The sequence below is a fragment of the Atta colombica genome, unplaced genomic scaffold (assembly GCF_001594045.1).
Source record: "Atta colombica isolate Treedump-2 unplaced genomic scaffold, Acol1.0 scaffold7, whole genome shotgun sequence".
NCBI lineage: Eukaryota > Metazoa > Arthropoda > Insecta > Hymenoptera > Formicidae > Atta > Atta colombica.
In genome coordinates this window covers 1,590,513-1,610,025 of record NW_017259561.1, presented here as the reverse complement: position 1 = coordinate 1,610,025, position 19,513 = coordinate 1,590,513, and the positions used below count along the sequence as shown (strand labels likewise).

Genomic DNA, 19,513 nt, shown 5'->3' with positions numbered 1-19,513 from the left:
AAATTTTATATATTTGTATTTAAATGGACATATTTGATATATAATTCTATATAATGATATATAAATATACATACATAATTATGTACAATTATATAAAATTATATATAAAATATTTTTTCCCCAGTGCAGAGAAAAGATTGTAATTTTTCGGCAATATATGTATAAGATATTATAGCATTAAAAATATGCATACTTATTTATACAGCATTTATATAATCAAAAATCGCGGATTTAATGATAAATTATCAAAATATTTATGTTAATAATTGTAAATTTATTAATTGTCGGTAATGTCATTGTTCTTTAATTATCTTCAGGTTTCCCATTGATAGTCACGAAAATTTGCCAGGGCCAACGGTCTTTGGGCGGTATTCAGTCAGTTGCGTATTACATTTTATTACGTCAAAATTCTATATCTTAACAAAATTTTTAAAAATTTGTCATTTATAGCGCAAATTTTCAGGAAATAAGGATAAAAAGAGGTAATTGGCCGAGGATCGCGATCTTTTTAAATTTTTGATGATTTTGTTTTTTTGATCAATAATCCCGGGTGATATGTCTAGCAATAAAGCTATGCAAGTGTCTTCGAGGATAATAAAAAAATTGACGTACCTATATTACTTTTTGTCATAGTATTTTATACAATACAATGTATATTATATTGTACGGTAACGGTGCGAAATTTTAAGTTCAACAATTACATTGTGCGTCACGAGCATTCATTGTGGAAGGCAGGTCAGATCTAACTTCATTCAACAGACAATATCACTTGGAAGCAGCTTGCCAAAGAATATTATTCAGTTATATGTATATATAGTCGTGATAGTCGCAGCAAGAGTCCTTTTATGTAAATTATTGCCAAAATTACTTAATTTTCAGTTATTCGTAGCAATTTATATTTATATTTAGCAACATATTTCTCATACGCGCAATTAAAGAAGAAGATATAATAGACATCCACACTATTTGCATTTGTAACATCATTCTTTTTAAATTTGCAATATAATGGCGCAATGTTCTTAGTTGGTTTTAAAGTTTTTTGAAATAGAGAAAGTTGTGGAATAAAGAAAAATCAATAGCACCTATAAAGTATTTACAATAATAAAAGATATGTTGCCTTTTAACAGCAAATCTTTGCTGCCTTTTCTTTTTTATTGGTCATCGATTCATCTAATAACCTAAGTAGCGAGGAATCTTAAAAAATATATCCTTGATTCTTGAAAATATTCCAAGTATGGTCATTGATTGGTGCTTAAAGACATATGTTTAGTAATGTTCGCCGCCTCGCGTTCACGTAGAGTGATCACGAAGGCGATCATTATGCTACATTTTTTCGCTCTGCAATTTCGTTGTCATGCGTGTGCAAGAAATATTTCCGGCGTTTCGTAAAATTTCACGCTGAGGTTACCCTACAAACGCTGATTCCTAGATTTTTGTTAATCAACGCCAATTGAATGTGATTTTAAGTTTTCACACTTTAGAGCTGATGAAAAATGTGAGACAAAAATTCACATTTAAATGTGGAAATCGTATTCATTGCACGATATACTAAAATTAAAAATTTGCCACAGAAAAAATTCTCTGCTCTACTTTGCAACTTTCTTTCTGAGATACCTACTCTGCATAACACGTATTGTTTTATTATTATTGAAAATACAATAAATATGCGTCTTATAATTATAATGTAATTACACTGACTGAATTTATGTTGTTACTATTCTAAAGAAAAAAAATAATAAGAAAAAAAATAATAACTTAAAAAATATATTATTTCAATTAAAGAATTTATACATTAGAATTCGGTACATATATATTCATTTTGACGATTTATGTAAATGTTTATGCAAATTGTTTACGCAAATGTTGATTATTATGACTAGATTGTTTCAATTATAATTGTTTCAACTCACGTTTGTCTATTTTTAAGAAATTATATTCATAAAATATGGGCTAATGTAGTGTTTTACAGCTTGATTTTTTTTGTAAGTACATATATTATGAGTATGTTTTAAGGTATTTCGAGGAAAAAGAAAAAATGTATTTTATCACATATGAAACAATTTTTATCATGCCGATTTTTTAAAATTGTTGATCGCTCGCGATTTTGCTTGCATTAACGTCATTGCAAACTTATTTTTCTAATACAATATTTTGAAATTTTTCAAACGACACTGCGCGAAATTCGGATATTAAGATTTCATAATCAACGTGCGTATATTTAAAGAATAAATACTAGACATCTAATTAGTGTTCAGTTGTTTTTCTATTATCAAAATCGTCAGTGTCCAATACGGTCAAACGGACAACTATAAAGGAAAATCGCGTGGGTTTTGGTCTGCCCTGCCAACTATGGAGTCTTAGGCTTTACGTGTAGGCCGCAAGTATAATCCGGCCTCGGCTTGGTAAGCTTCGTTTAAATCAGTAATCGAATACGATTAAGCGTGACAAGATCACCCGCGATCTTTTGTATCTGTGCAAAATTTGGAGTTCTATCAATTGATCGCCAATCCATCCTCTCTTTGTTCTCTCAGCTAATATGCGGCGAAGATTTGTCTCCATTCTGTCACTTGTGGTGAGTTTTGCTTTTTCAATAATGAGTTTGCTATCGATAATATGATTCTAATAAATTTTTTGAAAGTCTAACTAATATCATTTTTCACTCGAGTGACAACATATCTCTTTTACTTTTGCACTCGATATATCGATCCATTTCAGCACAATAATTTTTTTTAAAATTCTAGCATTTTTTTAAATCCGCCACTATATGTCTTGTAACTTTTCTTTGATACAAATTTAAGGATCCTGTTTTAGAAAATATGTAACTGATCATAGAATTTTATTTTTATTGATATTGTTAAAGATCTATATATTTTTATGTTTTATATTTTATATCTCAGCGAGATATTATTACTGCGTACATTCAATACTGCTTATAAGCTTAATATTGTTTCTATACATCGCCTGAAACAAAACGTTTGTTTCTACATGTACTAGTTATTGCAAAGAATATTACACATGAGTATCATTCATGCATCGGAATTATAAATATGTGATTTTATCAATTTCTCGGTGCATAAGTCTGTATGCGCCAGCCATGAGAACTTAATTTCACGACACTCGAACTTTGTTCGAATCATTGCATCGCGTGCAGGAGTGCAAAACTGTTCGTTTGTACGTACACACTCCATCATGCGCTTTGAATCTCGTAAAATATCGCGTGTGATAAGTATGCAATTTTCTTAATTATTAAAGATGCAATTTTTATTTACTAGTTCATTATTAATTATAATGCTTGATCGCATTGGATGTAGGAGATATGATAGAAAATTAACATTTTTGTAAAAAGAATATTTTTTTATGATATTGCTTAACGATATTAATATCGAGAATAGAATATGAAGTAGAATAAAGTATATCAAAATAATTTTAATATTTATTATGCAAGAAAATACACACACATTTGTTAAAATACAATACAGCAGTCTATTGTAATGTTATAAATATAATTAATAGACTTTTCCATTTATATAGTGTCTTCTTGATCTCTGCGTACAAATCTATTACAAGAAGTTTAGTTGCTTTTTCAATCCATATATGTATATGTTACGACACTGATAATTTTGAATCGGAACAAGCTTCCAAAATTTTATGTAAGATGCTATATATTTCATCAGACGCTGAAAAGCAGCGTGAATGTGATGATGTGATATCAGTTTTAACGCTAGCGTCTGACACTGACGGAAGTTGGATTTATCTCCACTTCCAGTATCAGATGGCTCGGTTCAAGATTCGGACGCTGTATATATGATATTACATCTATTTCATTCTAGCATCAATTTTATATTATATAACCTATAATCTATTATATTATATAATCTATAATATTTTGACACTGAAAAGGAACATCAACATGAAAAGGCATCTTAAAGATCGATTGTTACATGTAGACATACATGTAGACATACATGCATGACAGAATGGCGCCTATTCACTCGACACGCCGCCTCTGCTCTCTTCTTGTAAAAGTGAAAGCGCCGCGTAGTAAGCGCGACAAGCGAAGGAGAAAATACGCGGTAAGACTCACTCGAGCATCTGAACGTGGTGCCAAGTGCATTCCGCGAGCGCGGCAGATAATTCTCGATATCATGAGTAATTCATTGACAAACTTTTTTCATCAGTTGGAAATCGAGTCGACTTCTTTATCATAAATTTATTCAAAATCTTCCTTCTCAAAATTTTTTTATTTTCTATGTTAATATTTCTCTCTTGATGTCAGTACGAAATATCACATTTCTATCAAAGTTCGAAGCTTAAATGAAATGAGATGAAAAGAACAAGACTGTTTGTCAGAACATTAGGAATATTATTAGTGAGCTTAATTTCTTTTTCTAATTTTGAAGTTGTTTTATTTAATAAAAATATATTTTTAAAAACTACATGTGTTAAAAAAGGCTTTTTCATTCACCAACTTTTGTTAAAAAAATTCGCGTAAAATATAATTTATATATTGTCTGATACAAGGAAAGGTACTAGTCAAAAGATCAATTACTCTATTTAAACTTTTCTTCAGAAGAGATGCGAATATGGTAAACTCCCACGCACCTGAGCAATCGCGAGAGTGAGCTTGTCATTGCTCTCAGCGACTCTCTAATCTGCTAGCATGACGTTTTTAAAAATTAGGATACGAAGGACCACTTAGAAATAATAAGGATACAGAAGCATAATTTTCAATTCACCTATGATAAAAGAGAGAAACGTATTCGATGATATTCCTCCCTTCGCATTCTTTATCAGCTACAAATTGAAAGTGAAGTCACTTCAAGTGTTATAATCCTTTTTTCTTCATATTAGTTTTTTTTGTTATTTACAACATTATATAATGAATAAAGTTGCACAATTATAATAAAACGATGCGAGATTTTATTGACATAACGATTATTTCTTTTGTATATTACATTTTTGCACATTCTATACATTCTATACATTTCTCGATACTTTAGAGCTCTCTCGACATACAAGATATGCTATCTTTGCACTTTCCATTTCACACGATATTAATAAAATTACAAATGTAACGGACGTCGAAGGTGTCATCCATAGAGCGTTGAATGCTGTTTATTTTTCATTATTCGCATCTGTACTATGGAAATACGATATCATTCACTGTAACGTAAGGAAAACGAAGACTCTGTAACAAAACCGGATTTCACACCGCGCTAGAAATTACTTATCCGGATCGCAGCAACACTCGCGAAGATATTAACTCGTAGATAGAATCTTATTTACTTCTACTATCTTTCTTTCTCTCTCTCTCTCTCTCTCTCTCTCTCTCTCTCTCTCTCTCTCGCGCGCGCGCGACTCCCGCACGTTGCGATAAAGTCTACTTCTAGCTGTTTTTGCAAACTACACGCTTTCTCGATCGAAGAATCCATTTGATATTTATTAGCTGAAAAAGCATATTGTTACAACGGAGCTGTATTTATGGGTGCGGAGTGTACATGCATGAACACACACAGGGGCTGTATATATGTTGTGTATTTTATTTTAAAAAATCTTTAAATTTCACTAAAAAAATATATATTGTACATATGATATGAAAATTTGAAAAAGTAGTATCGGAGTAGATAATAAAATTTATATCAAAGTTAGTAATTTGCCAGAACTCTCGCTGGCATATTAAAACTTGGAAATAAAGTTATTATTATCTGTTAGAATTATTGAATAATTATTAACTAATGATATCACATATTTTTATAGACATACTTATATAGATAAAAATGATGACGCATTACTCTTATGTGAATATAATTTTTCAATATACTTGATTAATGGATTTATTAAATAGTTCTATGTTTCATAATACAAAATAGAAAAACATGAATCAAAAACATGATTCTGCTATCTTCTTAAAAGCCTATATGCATATTATTTCTATGAAGAAGGGATATCTATGAAGAAGAGATGTCACCATTTGTCAATGTGTGTTAAGTGATGCGAGATTAGAGACAAGACAATTTTTTACGCAAATGACAAATTCTTCCAGTGACTGAAAGGATCGAATGTCACGTTGGCGGCATCCGTTTCATCAGATGATTATGAATAATGCGAACGATTACGAAATGTTGATTACCTGACCCGAAGATAACGCAAAGATGATATAAAGTTGCAACGTTTCTTTCGGCTACTGTTGTCGAGATCCTGGGAACGCTGTATCAAGGATGCATATTGTGAGAATCTAATGTAATATTAAAAGCGGCAAATCGGAATTTTTCTTTGGTTTCGCAAATGCAAATTGATTCTAAAAGTCTGTGTGAAACTCGTAATTTTATCATTAACATTGAAAAAAGCATGTGCGCGCGCATATGCACAAAATTTCTTCCACTTTCTTGATTGACGCCTCCTGGGGCGTGGATTCCCATCCGGGTGTTCTCTGAGTGTCATGTCATTCTTGTTTAATGTTCGATAAACAACAAGGAGTAATATCTAGGTGACACTCGAGTGGGCACTGAATGTTAATCTCTTTTGAAAGTTATAATTAAAATTGAGGTATAATTAGGATTTATTATATATTCACGAAAAGGATAGTTTCATTCGTGACTTATAAATAAATCTTTAAAAAACTACGTAAAAATTATTTCCTTTATAATATTACCTTTTATATTAATTTTTAAATAATTGAAATTATCGCACAATATATGCATTCTTTATTTTAAAATTTAAAATTTTCTGCTGAATTGCCTTACATTGTATTATTTTACTTTACAAAAAAATGTTTTTTTAATTATTTTGAACTAGACAAGATATTTCTTGTAAATTTTTGAATGCTGAACACGCAAGTTAAATTTCATTAGTACGTTTTTTGAAATTAAAGTTTAATATGTAAAAAAGAACTTTTTTGTGTTATTTAACATTTTTTTATTAAAAAGATTAACGTTACTTTAAAATTTTGAAAGTCATGAATGTTTATTGTTCATATCGCCAATCCAGCACTCTTCTGCTTAGAAATCGGCGCGCATACTTTCGCACTGCCTGAATTTATTATCACTAAAATCGTACAATAATACAAAAATAATAATATTCCATTTTGAAATAATAATATTCCGAATATTACGTTTTATCTTTTTTTGCGATTTTCTCCACAATGAAGCAGAAATGAACATATCTTTAAAGGTAACTTTTCTAAGATTTTTTTTTCTTAATCTTTTTATCGATTCCTTACACTCTCTCGAAATTTGGTCAATTAAATATAAGTATACACACATACATTGAGTATCTTATCTAAAAAATATTTCACATAAAATTTGTATAGTCTGTGTATTGAGCAAATTAGAAATTGTATATGACTTCATCATAAGCAGAAAATTTATTTTGGAAAAACTTTGTATTTAAATTCTTTATAATATGATTAAAAAGTATTAAGATGTTAAAATAAAAAGAACATGCATTTTATAGAAAATGAACAATACATTCACGACTTTTAATCAAAGACAATTCAAGATAATATTAATTTCAAAAAAATGTTAAATATCGTTAAAAATTATATTTTTGGATATGACAACCTTAATTATCTTAGAAACCTTACGTGCGGGAATTTTAACTTGCGGTCTATCGTTTATAATATTTAAAAATCAATCAAAAGAACATCTAGTCTTCGGTTTGAAATAATTCTTTACTATAAATTAATATTATTCTCAATCGAATCAGATTTAAGATAATATTCTCAAACATTTATTGTCTACATTTTAAGTTGCTGGATAAATGCTGGTATCATGAGTATCAATTATGCAGTAAGGATGATGGTTTTCCATATATACACTTTGATTATCTCATCAGACCTCAGTCTTTTGCATTGCTCGAAGATAGTTATTATTAGACTCTCACAATGCAATTTCCTAGCATTTATAGCTTCCTCAATATGTTGCTCTCGAAGATTGCATGCTTATGGACGGCTGGCGACTTTGTATATGGATATAAACAATTATTGATTATGCGAAACAAATTAAGGGGATCCTAAAGTCATCTGGTTTATCTATTATTTTTCAAATAAGTATATTTTTCTAACTGCCTTTTTATGTATAGATTTAAAAATCTTTCTCTACAATTAAAGTATAAGCGATAATGTAATCCAAACTGATTGACTTTATGTTAAAAATGAAAAAAAGTTGAAAAATTATATAGTTTGTTATATAATCGGCTTTTAACGTCGATTCACAATAATATTTGCTTTATACAAGCTTTTTATACTTTATACGTATAAAATAATCTAAGGATTACATGAATAAATAATATTGTGTTCTTAGAATTAGACTTAGATAATACCTAACATAAAAAATTAGTTAGAAAATGTATACATATATGTGTATGTTCGATATTGATGTAGCAGTGTGTAGTGATATGTCAATGACGCGTTAATCGTATGTATGTAGGTTCAATTTATCAATTATAATACTGAATTATAATACTGAAAAAAGAAGTGTTTAATTTTAAGATATTAAAGTATTTTATTCTTATCTTCATTTTTTAAACACTTAAAGATGTTTTAAAATTTTTTCCATAAACAAAATGTTTTAAATCCAAATACATTTTGTTTATTGAAAAAGTTTAAAACTGAAACATCTTTAAAAAAATAGTGTTTAAAAACTTTTAACATATAATTTAGCCTTACACGTAATATTACAGCAACATTGCAGCAATATTATTTTGTTATAGTATTTATAATGTTTCATAAAACATTTCTGCAATATTGTAGCAATATTCCATTATGTCCGCTAAAATAAAATTTTGCTTCAATATTCTATGATATTGTCGCAATTGAGCTTTTTAATTAAAAAATAAAATATTATATTACTTAGCACTCCAAATATATGATAAATTTATAATCTAAAGTATTTTGGGGCCGAAAGAACTTGAAAATCTCCAGGAGATTCATCAACTCGATTTGCGTATTCCTTCTTATAAGATTTCTGGATGTTTTCTTTTTACGAGAAATGCGTCTTGTTAAGAATCGCGTCATGTCGAATCATAGTAATGCAACAATATATTGCAACAGTTTCTACAAAATATTAAAACTACAATATTTCACAATATTATTGCAATATTTCCAATAAAATATTAAAATTTCTGCAGCAATATTATTGCAATTTTTGTACTATTGCGCACTATTAAAATATTGTACTGTAATATTTCTGTAATATTTTATGTTGTACGGGAGTGACGGATAAGGATCGAAGATCGGAGACACTCCTTTGCCTATAACTGCACACAAACATTATACCATAGACTTCTCCACGAAAAAACAAGATTATAAGTTTAAAAAATTATAAGTTCAAAAAATTACGATTATAATAATCACAAAAAAGTAATAGGTCCATGATTCTGAAAAGATATTTTATATGTATGTGTGTGCATAAACTTGCACATAAATTTAACCTCAAAAAGTAATCATAATGTTACCTTGTTTTCGTTTGGTTTGGAAGATGCAACTCTTGATTTACTAGCGTATATTTCATATTATATTCCATTAAAATACGCACACACATACACACACACACACACACACTTTTTTAATATTTATCCGAATTATATAGATATTTATGATTTTGAGTGGGTCCTGTTGATTCCACTTTACTAAAGAAACTATTTAAAAAATGCATAACTCGTTATCAAATCCCACGTACTTCTTTTAACGTCTAATAATACGTTTTTATTTGCAAATAAAAGATATCTAAAGTGAAAGAGATATTTCGACATATAGTTTTAATTTTGCATATTAATTATCAACATCAAAGTTTTTATAATTAAAAATGTGTCATTTAATATTCTAGTAACTTTAAAATTAGAAAATTTACCTTTTAGAGAATTAATTACACAAAGATTATCCTTGTGACAGATTATAGAAATATATAACCTGACAGAAGATGTTTTGGGTCTGTATTTTAGCTGTATGTATATGTATGGCTATCGATAACTGTTCGTGTCGATAACTAACGATAGTCAAATATATAAGAACGATTCTGAAAAAAAAGATGTGGTTCTCATTATCGTTATTTAATGTAGAATTCACATAGCGTACAACATCCGATGTACGACAATACGATATTCAATAAGAGAATTCGATTCTAATTAGCGATATTTTTGCCCTACAATTATAAGAAGATCATAATTCATGGATACTCCTTTATGTCATCTGAGAATGTATTTCGAATGTTTCTCGACTATTATGTTATCTTTAACGTTCTAACAAAGATGGAATGATATGTCTGAGTGAAACCGGAAACACAATAAAAAGCAATAGGAATAAGGAATAAGAAATTTCAATCTATCAGAAATCCATTCTAATATACATGGTCTCTAATAGGTCAAAATTTATTATTTCTGTTCCTGTATTGTCTATACTTTTCATTATGTTTCCGGCTTCGGATAGGAATCTGAACCCACGATGCATATCTGAACCCAACACGAGAGAATTCGTCGCAAGATCACATGTGGCACGTGCAACGATTACGCATGCTACAAATTAATAATTTCAAGCTCGTTCACGCGTCATGTGAATGTGGAGTACTCGTGATAGTGGGCGAGCGCAGTCTTAGATGGGAAAAACCGTCATACGGTTCTTACATGGAGGGGGATGGTCGCGAAGAAAGGAGCGTAGATCCGTCGTGTACAGCGGATCTGGAAATGCAGGGACACATCGCCGGTTCTCAGTCACAGTATCGCGTCCTCTCAGTTCGCCTCGATATAGCTGTTGATGACTGCGTTCCTCTTTCGTTTCTTTTCTTCCGTAATTTCATCCGGTCCGCGAAAGTGGGTTTTCTCCTTTCTCTTTCTTTTTCTCTTCTTCTCGACATTCATGAATTTTTATAAATGTTGCGATTTTGCACGCTTTTCTTTTCTCATGGAGTACATACATCAATACATCTTATTATTTGCATTATTATAAGAAGATAAGAAGATGTATGTGGATTTTAGATTTTGATTAATTTGATCAAGAAAATTTTTTCGTGCAGTTATCGCAATGGAGACTGAATGTATGTAATAGGAGTTTTGCTTGAGAAGTAAAGGAACGTTTTGACGCGGCGATCGCTGCCTCAAAAAAAAACAACGAAGAGGAAATTCGAAGAACACATATTGCAACCTCATGAAGCAACCACCATGACCATGATTTTGCGAACATGTCTTTGTCTCAATCTTTTGACGGTAGGATTTATGTGTAATACATATGCATAATCACGATTAATGTAAAGATACATATCATATAATACATAGCACATTTAGTGGAGAAAAACTTAAGAAAGATTAATCTATCACAAAATAATTTTTATATGCACTGATTTTTTTTCTTATTCACGCATATCTATATATATGTCAGGATTAAGTTAGTAAGTGAATTATAAGTAAAATTAATCCGATAAATTTTACATTGACATAAATACGGATGAAAATATTTTCATAAATGATTATTGATTTTTTTATATTTGCAAGTATTAGCAAATTGACATTTGCAAATATTAACAAATTGCCATTGACATTGGCATTCTACGTTGACGTCACTTCAAGATCCTTGAGTTACTAAAATGTCAATCGCGAACTGATGATTACTGTTTCTTAAGTTTTCTAATAATAACTGGTAAATGAATCGGCAAAACAATTACGTTACATAATCTTATTATTTTCATGTTTATAATGATGAATTTCGTAAAGCAATATTGGCGTTGATAACGAAGGTGGATGTTTGCGCAAAAAGATTATAGATACTTAATATAATAAAAATAACTCAATTTTAATTTAATAAGGATGCAAATCGAAAGAATTTACACATGATTATTAAAAGTATAAATGCTAGCTGGTAGAGCTACATTAAGATCTGGAAAAAAAAATAAAATTAAAACTGCATTATAATTAATTTTATCATCTAAAATTAATTTTACAATATATAAGTTCTTATTTTCTTACAGCTTTTTAATTAATATCCACTAGCAACGAAGGAAAATCCATTCTTATTCCTTGACTTGTGATTTATCTAACAAATTTTGAAGAATTTAGGAAAATGATTTATGTATAAGACGAATAGTCTTAGGATAATTTAGGTACAAAGTTACTCACATTTTACATACAACAATTACAGCTTTAAATTGTGATGAATTGTAGGTGTTTAAGTCTGTCAAAGAAGTGTATGTTATTTTACATATATTCAACGGTGATGGCTCGAGATAATTTACGTAACTGCATTTGTGTGCCAGTAAAGCAGCTGATTGTTCCGTATATTCATCGAATACAATCTATCACGCATATATTCACATCATCGTTCGATCGAAACCGGCATGATTTGTGGAAGGTGTTCATGAAAATTGATGCCGAGGATGCATTCGTGAGAGGCACCGGTTCCTATTCTATTCCGAAGAGTTCGATGCACGAACGCGCGATACCGTGAAGATGGCGTGAATGGAAGTATAACAGAGGAGGACGTCTCTCTCTCCATGCTATTGAGTAGTATAGCACGTGCGTGACTATCAATACAGCCAAATTCACTCAAAAAGATACAATCAAAAGGATCAGCTCTGTTTCCAAGTAATTTGACTACATTGTAAACTGATAATCATTTATCATACTCTTTTGATATTATATGGTTTTTTTTATATGGTTGTTGGATTTTAAGTATTATTCATTTAAGAATTTTTTTAAGAGAGAGAGAGAGAGAGAGAGAGAGAGAGAGAGAGAGAGAGAAATAATAATGTCTAAATATGTGATCGATACAAACCAATGGATTGTTAATACTATCTATTTGGAAAAACAATTGAATTTTCTGGGAACAAAACGTAAAAACTGTATATTTTTTTAAGGAAAGTGAAGAAATAAGTCAAGAAATAAAAGAATAGATTTTCCTTATAATTTTTGTTGCTAATGGATATTAATTAAAAAGCTGTGAGAAAATAAAATCTTAAACATTAACCTTACACATTAATTGCAATATAATTAGCACGAAAAAAAAATTATTTCCCAAGTATAATGATTTCTTAATATAATAATTATAATAAAATTTATTTTTATAGCGTTTATTCTCATTATTGTTAATTGTTTTTATATACAGCGTATTTTACAATACTATTTGATTAATTGGAATTAATTAATATTATTATTTAACGTTAGTATTTAAATAAACTGAATTATTAAAAGATATTAAAGAACTAAAACTTGAAGTAGACTGTTTCTTAATTTCGCATAATTATTAAAAAAATCACGAAATGAATATCTAATATGCCTTTGCGTTTGAATAGAGTTAAAAGCGCGCACCGATCTTTAATCGTTGAATATAAATATCGAGAAGAAATGATGTGAAAGTAAAATAGTAACATGAAACAACTTTGAGTGGCAGTTTAGAATACGTGTTACTAATTTTACATGCACGAAGAATTACTAAATCGAAAGGGAAGCATCCGGTACACAAGGCATTTGCGTTTGAAAAGAATTGGAAATAAAAACTGATCCTCGTAAATATCGGGACGAAATTACGCGAAGGTAATTAATAGAATGTGCGCTCTGAATATCAATTAGCACGTGTTCGTGTGAAGGTCACGACGTGTTCATGAAACGCCGACGCTCCTCAAATACCAAGTGAGATCGCAAACGAGATCGCACATTTATCACGTGTCTTCTTCATGCGACACCATCTGCAATTATGATCCGTAATAAGTACCACGATTGTATGCGAGGTGGTTGGATCACCGCAAGATGCTACCGACAATGACGCTAACCTTCGCGTACGGTATGTTACAATCTTCAAGCATTACTTTAGAGATTTAAATGATTCTTGTAGACAATAATACGTATGTGCAAGAAATATAAAATAATACATATTTTAAAATGTTATTTAAAAAGTGGTTGAGTAATTCTATTCGCAAACATGAAAAAAATAGCATTTATTCTTGAAGAATGATAATACTGCGTAACAGATTAATAGATAAGAAATAAAAAGTACAGGCTTCAAAGTATAGCATTTTGTTGTTTAATTAGCTTCTCCATTCATTTTATTTTCGTCATAAGTCTGATTTAAATACATCATATATTTTTACGCATATTTGTATTATTCATGCTGAGCTAGCGTCGTATATATAAGTTTCGGAAATTTAATGATTAAGCGATACGAATGTGTGCCAACTTAATTGTTTTTTTACAATTTAACAATAAGATGAATCTCGTAGAACAACTGACCAAGAATTTTGTTAATTTCTTCTCTATTAACTAATTACGTCTGCAATTAGCATAACAATATCCTTTTCCTGTAAACATCAAATTCTTTGTCAGCTACCAATGTCGCCAATTTCCCGAGCGCGCAATTTCATTATAATCCTAGATTATATCACGTTATCGAGCACGTGAGAACCGCGCGAAACGTGGGTGTTTAATGAAAGAGGAGATCGCAAGAGAGGATGCATGGAGAACGGCGTGGCGGAAGCGAGCGAAAGGAGTCGCGGCGGCTCCTGTGCAAAGTTGAAATCACCGTGACCGATGGGAGTCGACGGACAATGGACGATGCAATGATAATTTAGTGAGTTAATCGCGTGGCTTGGATGACCTCGTATAAAACCGCCGGCCAAAACGATAGCTTTCCTTGGCGAGAGGATGGAAAATTGATGCGAGGCATAGTTATAAACGCGTTAAGACTCTGAAGCTCCTGAGAATTATGCGTTATTATACGACGAGAATGAAAAATTTTGAATCTTTAATACATAACACAATTTATTCCCTGTCTTGATTGCTTATGGTCCCAACTTGAATTCGCAATTGTTATCTGCAAAATAACTCTTTTACTGCTATAAGCAGTTTGAGCAAGGGTTCCCCATTGCTCTTGTTTTAAAATATTAAATTACTTTCTCATGCTGAGTCTCCATTAAAAAAAAAAGAGAAAAATCATCAATTATTGATCTTTTGATCAATTAATTAATCTTTTAATTATTAATTAATTGATTAATTTTCAATTGATGTTTATAGAAACAACCGATTTTAACTTTTGCTTAAAATTACTGTGTTCGATAATGAATAATAACACGTTATTACATTACATATTTTACATCATTTTCTTACCAAATTCTGCATTTGTAAAACTAAGCAACCTATCAGTGTCTTTCATGTTGATTGAAGATAACTGATATTAAGTGCCTATTTTTCGCTTTGATGTTAAAGAAGAAAAGTGTTCGCTCGACAGGAAATTAATACTAATTTGCGAGCACTATAATTTTGATAGAGATAGAATGAAAAAAAAAGTGTCCAGCGTTTCTCTTAAGAACAAAATAGATTGTGAATGTATCAAAAAGGAAAAGAAAAAGAAAAACTATCCTATATTAAAGTTTTAGATACGAAATATTATGTCATTGAGTTTACTTTTCGTAATGACTTTTATCTATAAAACTGCAGGCTAATTACACACACACACATATATTATATATATATACAGAATACAGACATATGATGAGTATTTTCATTCGCTGTTTGATATCTTGAATTCCATAGAGTGCATAAAGAAGCATTGGTATGTATGATCATGCAATCGTAGATTGATAAAATTAGTATAGTATATCGTTTAAAGAGTTCATGTCTATAAATAGACGTGATATAATCAACTTTATGTAGATAAAAAATGCTTAGATTTTTTAACGAACACGTTTGGTAGATTCACTACACGTCGCGTGGTAGATTTATATATCAAGGATATCAACTTAACATTGAGTCCAACTTCTACAATGTGATCATTTTTCAAGTCAAAGTGCCCTACAGCGATAACACATAATGAACCAGTTTCAAGGATATCAGAGCAATTCTGCAGAGTATGAATTCTTGCTGATAAAGAGATATAACAACACAATGGATATTAAGCGCATATATGATAAGATCCAAAGTTATACTTAAGTCGTGCTACATAAAACAAAACTCAGTAAGTAATTCGTACAGCTGAATATATCAATTAAGGGAAACTTAAATTTCTTTACCTTAGTACATAACGCATCTAAAAATATCCTCGCATCCGTTCTCATTTCTATTTTAATATTTTGTATATGTTGAGAAACCTCTGGATTGGACGTTTTACATTTTTAGATTTTTTTAGAGGAAAACTTTTATCTGTTAATTTAACGAAGACACACCTCGTTTCTTTTTATTCATACTTTTTGTCCTACAAATGTTACTCTCTCCATTTTTATAAATATTATTATTATATTTCATAAAATATTTTTTGCTATATAAAACCGATATATCGGCCTTACGCTCAGTTGGTCCAGCATCTCTTAATATGGACTGACGAGACGAGAGGCGGACCTCGTGATCTTGGTCAATCCCACGCAAAACCCGCGATAGAAGGGATAAATATATCTCTTACATGATCGCTGTGCTTGCGCGCAATAGTGCCCTGCTATAATATTATAATGGAAATCATCGCATTCTTCGCGTGATCGGAATTATTATAGCACTATATTTGACTAAACAACGATCATACTAATACACGTCCAGTTTGAGGACATTGCCTCGTAAATAAGAATTCGTTATGTTTCGATTTTATTTTTTGCTGACTTTCTATGCATTTCTAAAGTATGAGTAATCATAGATCAGCCTGCAGATCTCAAGTTTTTTATAACAATGACGAAAAAGAGCGGAACGTAATTTCATTCGCATGGAAATCTCGCATGAATTCGATTACATATAAATAAGATTACAAATACAATATACTGATCCTACATAACACACGCATACTATTTTAATTATTGTTTAAAAAATTACAAGTAGTATGAAAGTAAAATTGTTCAACACTGTTAACATATTTATTACAATATAATTGATAGATTTTTTTCTAATCAAAAGACATAATTTATTGCTATATACGCAAGTCTGTATAAAATTAGTTGCAAGGAGATTCCTTTTTACTACATATAATTGTCCTTGAGCTCAATAAAAATAATATGAAGAATAAGATAAAATACAGTTTTTAAAGCATATATCATATCTATGCGTGCAATATTCAATAGTATACCCTACAAAAGCCACAACCTCAATTCATGTAACTAGAATTCAGACATTGTAACTTGTCGACTTTTAATGGTTGCACAACCGTCTTTCCATCGGGTGATATGTGCTAGTAACGAGCAGAAACATGAGAGTACAAAATACTATCGAATGTGCTAAAATCTTGAGGAAATAAAATACATCGTCTCAAGCTTGAATTGTTCAAAGTCATGCTCAAAGCGGCATTACAACATTCGTCGTATTTAAGTCATAACACTTTAAATGGTGATTACAACCGTTGAAACGGAATATGCCGCGCTTACAAGTAGTCGTATAGATCTCAAAGAATTGCCAAGGAACACGTAGCTGATCATGTTCCTTGTCATAGCACGTACTTGTTATCAATCGACAACGAATTAAAAGTGTATGTGCTTATAGATCGTCAATGTCTTTTTGTAACTGGACTTTCGATGACAGCTGGTCAACACAGCAGATAGCTAATAAGACTTTCATGTTTTGCAATGAAGGGAGATCGGAGAGCTATTACTATATTAAATTAATAATTATATTTCTTGTAATAGTAATATATATTCGATATATTCCTTTTTAACATTTTTAAGAAAAATTCTATTTTATCTTATTATTAAATTGTTTATTTTAAAATGATTTCTGTATGTATTATATTTTAAGATTAAAAATACATAAATAAATTAAGCAAATTCATCCTCTATGTGCTTTTAATTTATAATCGATTCTTCACTCACCTTTTATTTTTAACAGAGTTGTGATGTATTTTATTTTTAACAGTGTAATCGATAATTTAACATTTAAGATACATTGAACTGGTACTTTAGAATTTCAATTAAAAATATTTTTTTTTGCACAGTATTTTCATATTAAGCAGTAAGTAATTTATTAACGCGGTTGTCGCGACGCAGAAACGAGTTAAAATAAGCTTACAATTACAGGCGTCGGCGCTCTGTTTAACGGCGGACGAAATTGAGGCCCAGAGAAGCGGTTGGAACTTAAATCCCAATACGCAGTATCACATTCAGACTGATGAGGGTCCGGAGAGATTTTTTCGCTTTCAAACATCGAATGGCCAGTATAGGAAAGAGAAAAGATTGGCTGATGGTACAGTGATCGGCACTGAAGGCTGGTTAGATCCTCTTGGATATTTACGACTGAAGGATTACATCGCGGACCACGAGGGATTTCGAATTTTAAAGTAATCTGATATAGGAATAAAATTAATATTCAAAACACCCCTAACTAAAATCACTAGAAATCAAGAGTAATTAAGTATTTAGTGACGAATTCACATTGCTGGAATCCTTTTAGGTCAAAAATGGTTTATGTCGGTAAAGATCGACCTATTCAGGACGCGGTGGCGGAAGCAAAGAAGACTCCAGCGCAGACTGGAATCTTAGCCAGGCCCAAAAGGCCACCAAATCCTTTCAGGTAAAGACTTAATATCGGAAAATCAGAAAGTCAATTTATATAATGTTATAATATATAATTTTTAATTATTTTTAATTATTTATTACAGACGACCAGATTCTAATGCCATCGTGCCGCTGTCTGGCAACGACATTACTTCCGGTTATTACGCTCCGACGACTATCAGACCCCGACCGATTTCGAGAAACAATTATTATTCTAGTCGATCAGGCTACCCTTCTGAACTTCAGAATCTGGACATTTATCATCAACCACATGCTATGTATTATCGCGAATCCGCAGTTCGACCACCAACTCAGATTCTCGAAGCTCCATACGATCCTGCTATCGGAAGTTCCTCCCTCAAGCCAAGCTATCAATCGCCAAGTGTTTCTCGAAACGATTTCCCGTCATATGACGGCACTCATACCACAGCGAATGGTTTCCAGTATTATTTAAGAAGGCAATATCATGAGGAAGAAAGGGAGCCTGAAGGCAACAACGTCGGCTCTTTCGGTTATATCGATCCATTTGGTATTAGACGGGTGATTTATTATAAAACGGATCCGTTCTCCGGTGGATTCCTCCATAAAAAGAACAATCGATACGTCGGTTTCAACGCGACGCCATACGATCCACTTCCGCCTGATCTGTCCAGGACACGACTCTTGAGAGCTCTCCCGACGAGCGCTTCGTAACAGTTCCGTCATTATTCATTGCTTTGCCACGTTGTAGCATCACATGTTATCGCGAAGAGTTCATTCAATATCGCGTCGACGCTGGGTTTCGCTACGCTGAACGGCCTTGGTTCGATGATCTCGACAGCGAGACCATTTGTCGAATCGAACTGCCATCTGTTATCGATGTTCTCTTAAGCAATCTTATTGATCGTGAATTTTCTAATCAGGATGGAATCAATAGATACTGTTAAAAGGAGAAAGAACAATGATAAATAGAAACGGTCTCGTAAATATTAAAGATCGTCTATATTCTAAGATAGATAAAAATTCTCCGACAAGGATTCTCGATCATCAACATTGCTTATGTGTAATATATAGATATAACGTTTCTCAAAGTGCCACAA

At 31.1% G+C, this 19,513-nt stretch overlaps 1 protein-coding gene across 3 annotated transcripts; it reads left to right on the top strand.

Moving 5' to 3' along the window:
• The first annotated feature begins 2,469 nt into the window (after positions 1–2,469).
• LOC108692374 lies at positions 2,470–19,252 on the top strand. 3 transcript variants are annotated; one of them, XM_018200593.1, is made up of 5 exons: positions 10,722–10,803; positions 11,007–11,196; positions 17,958–18,217; positions 18,331–18,450; positions 18,539–19,252. In XM_018200593.1, the coding sequence occupies exons 2-5, from the start codon at positions 11,152–11,154 to the stop codon at positions 19,125–19,127; spliced, it is 1,014 nt and encodes a 337-aa protein (XP_018056082.1). In that variant the 5' UTR covers positions 10,722–10,803; positions 11,007–11,151; the 3' UTR covers positions 19,128–19,252. The 3 variants fall into 3 exon arrangements, with proteins under 3 accessions (XP_018056084.1, XP_018056082.1, XP_018056083.1); XM_018200594.1 differs by having other exon boundaries at positions 10,790–10,803; positions 10,969–11,196; XM_018200595.1 differs by lacking the exons at positions 10,722–10,803; positions 11,007–11,196 and adding an exon at positions 2,470–2,572.
• Positions 19,253–19,513: the final 261 nt, after the last annotated feature.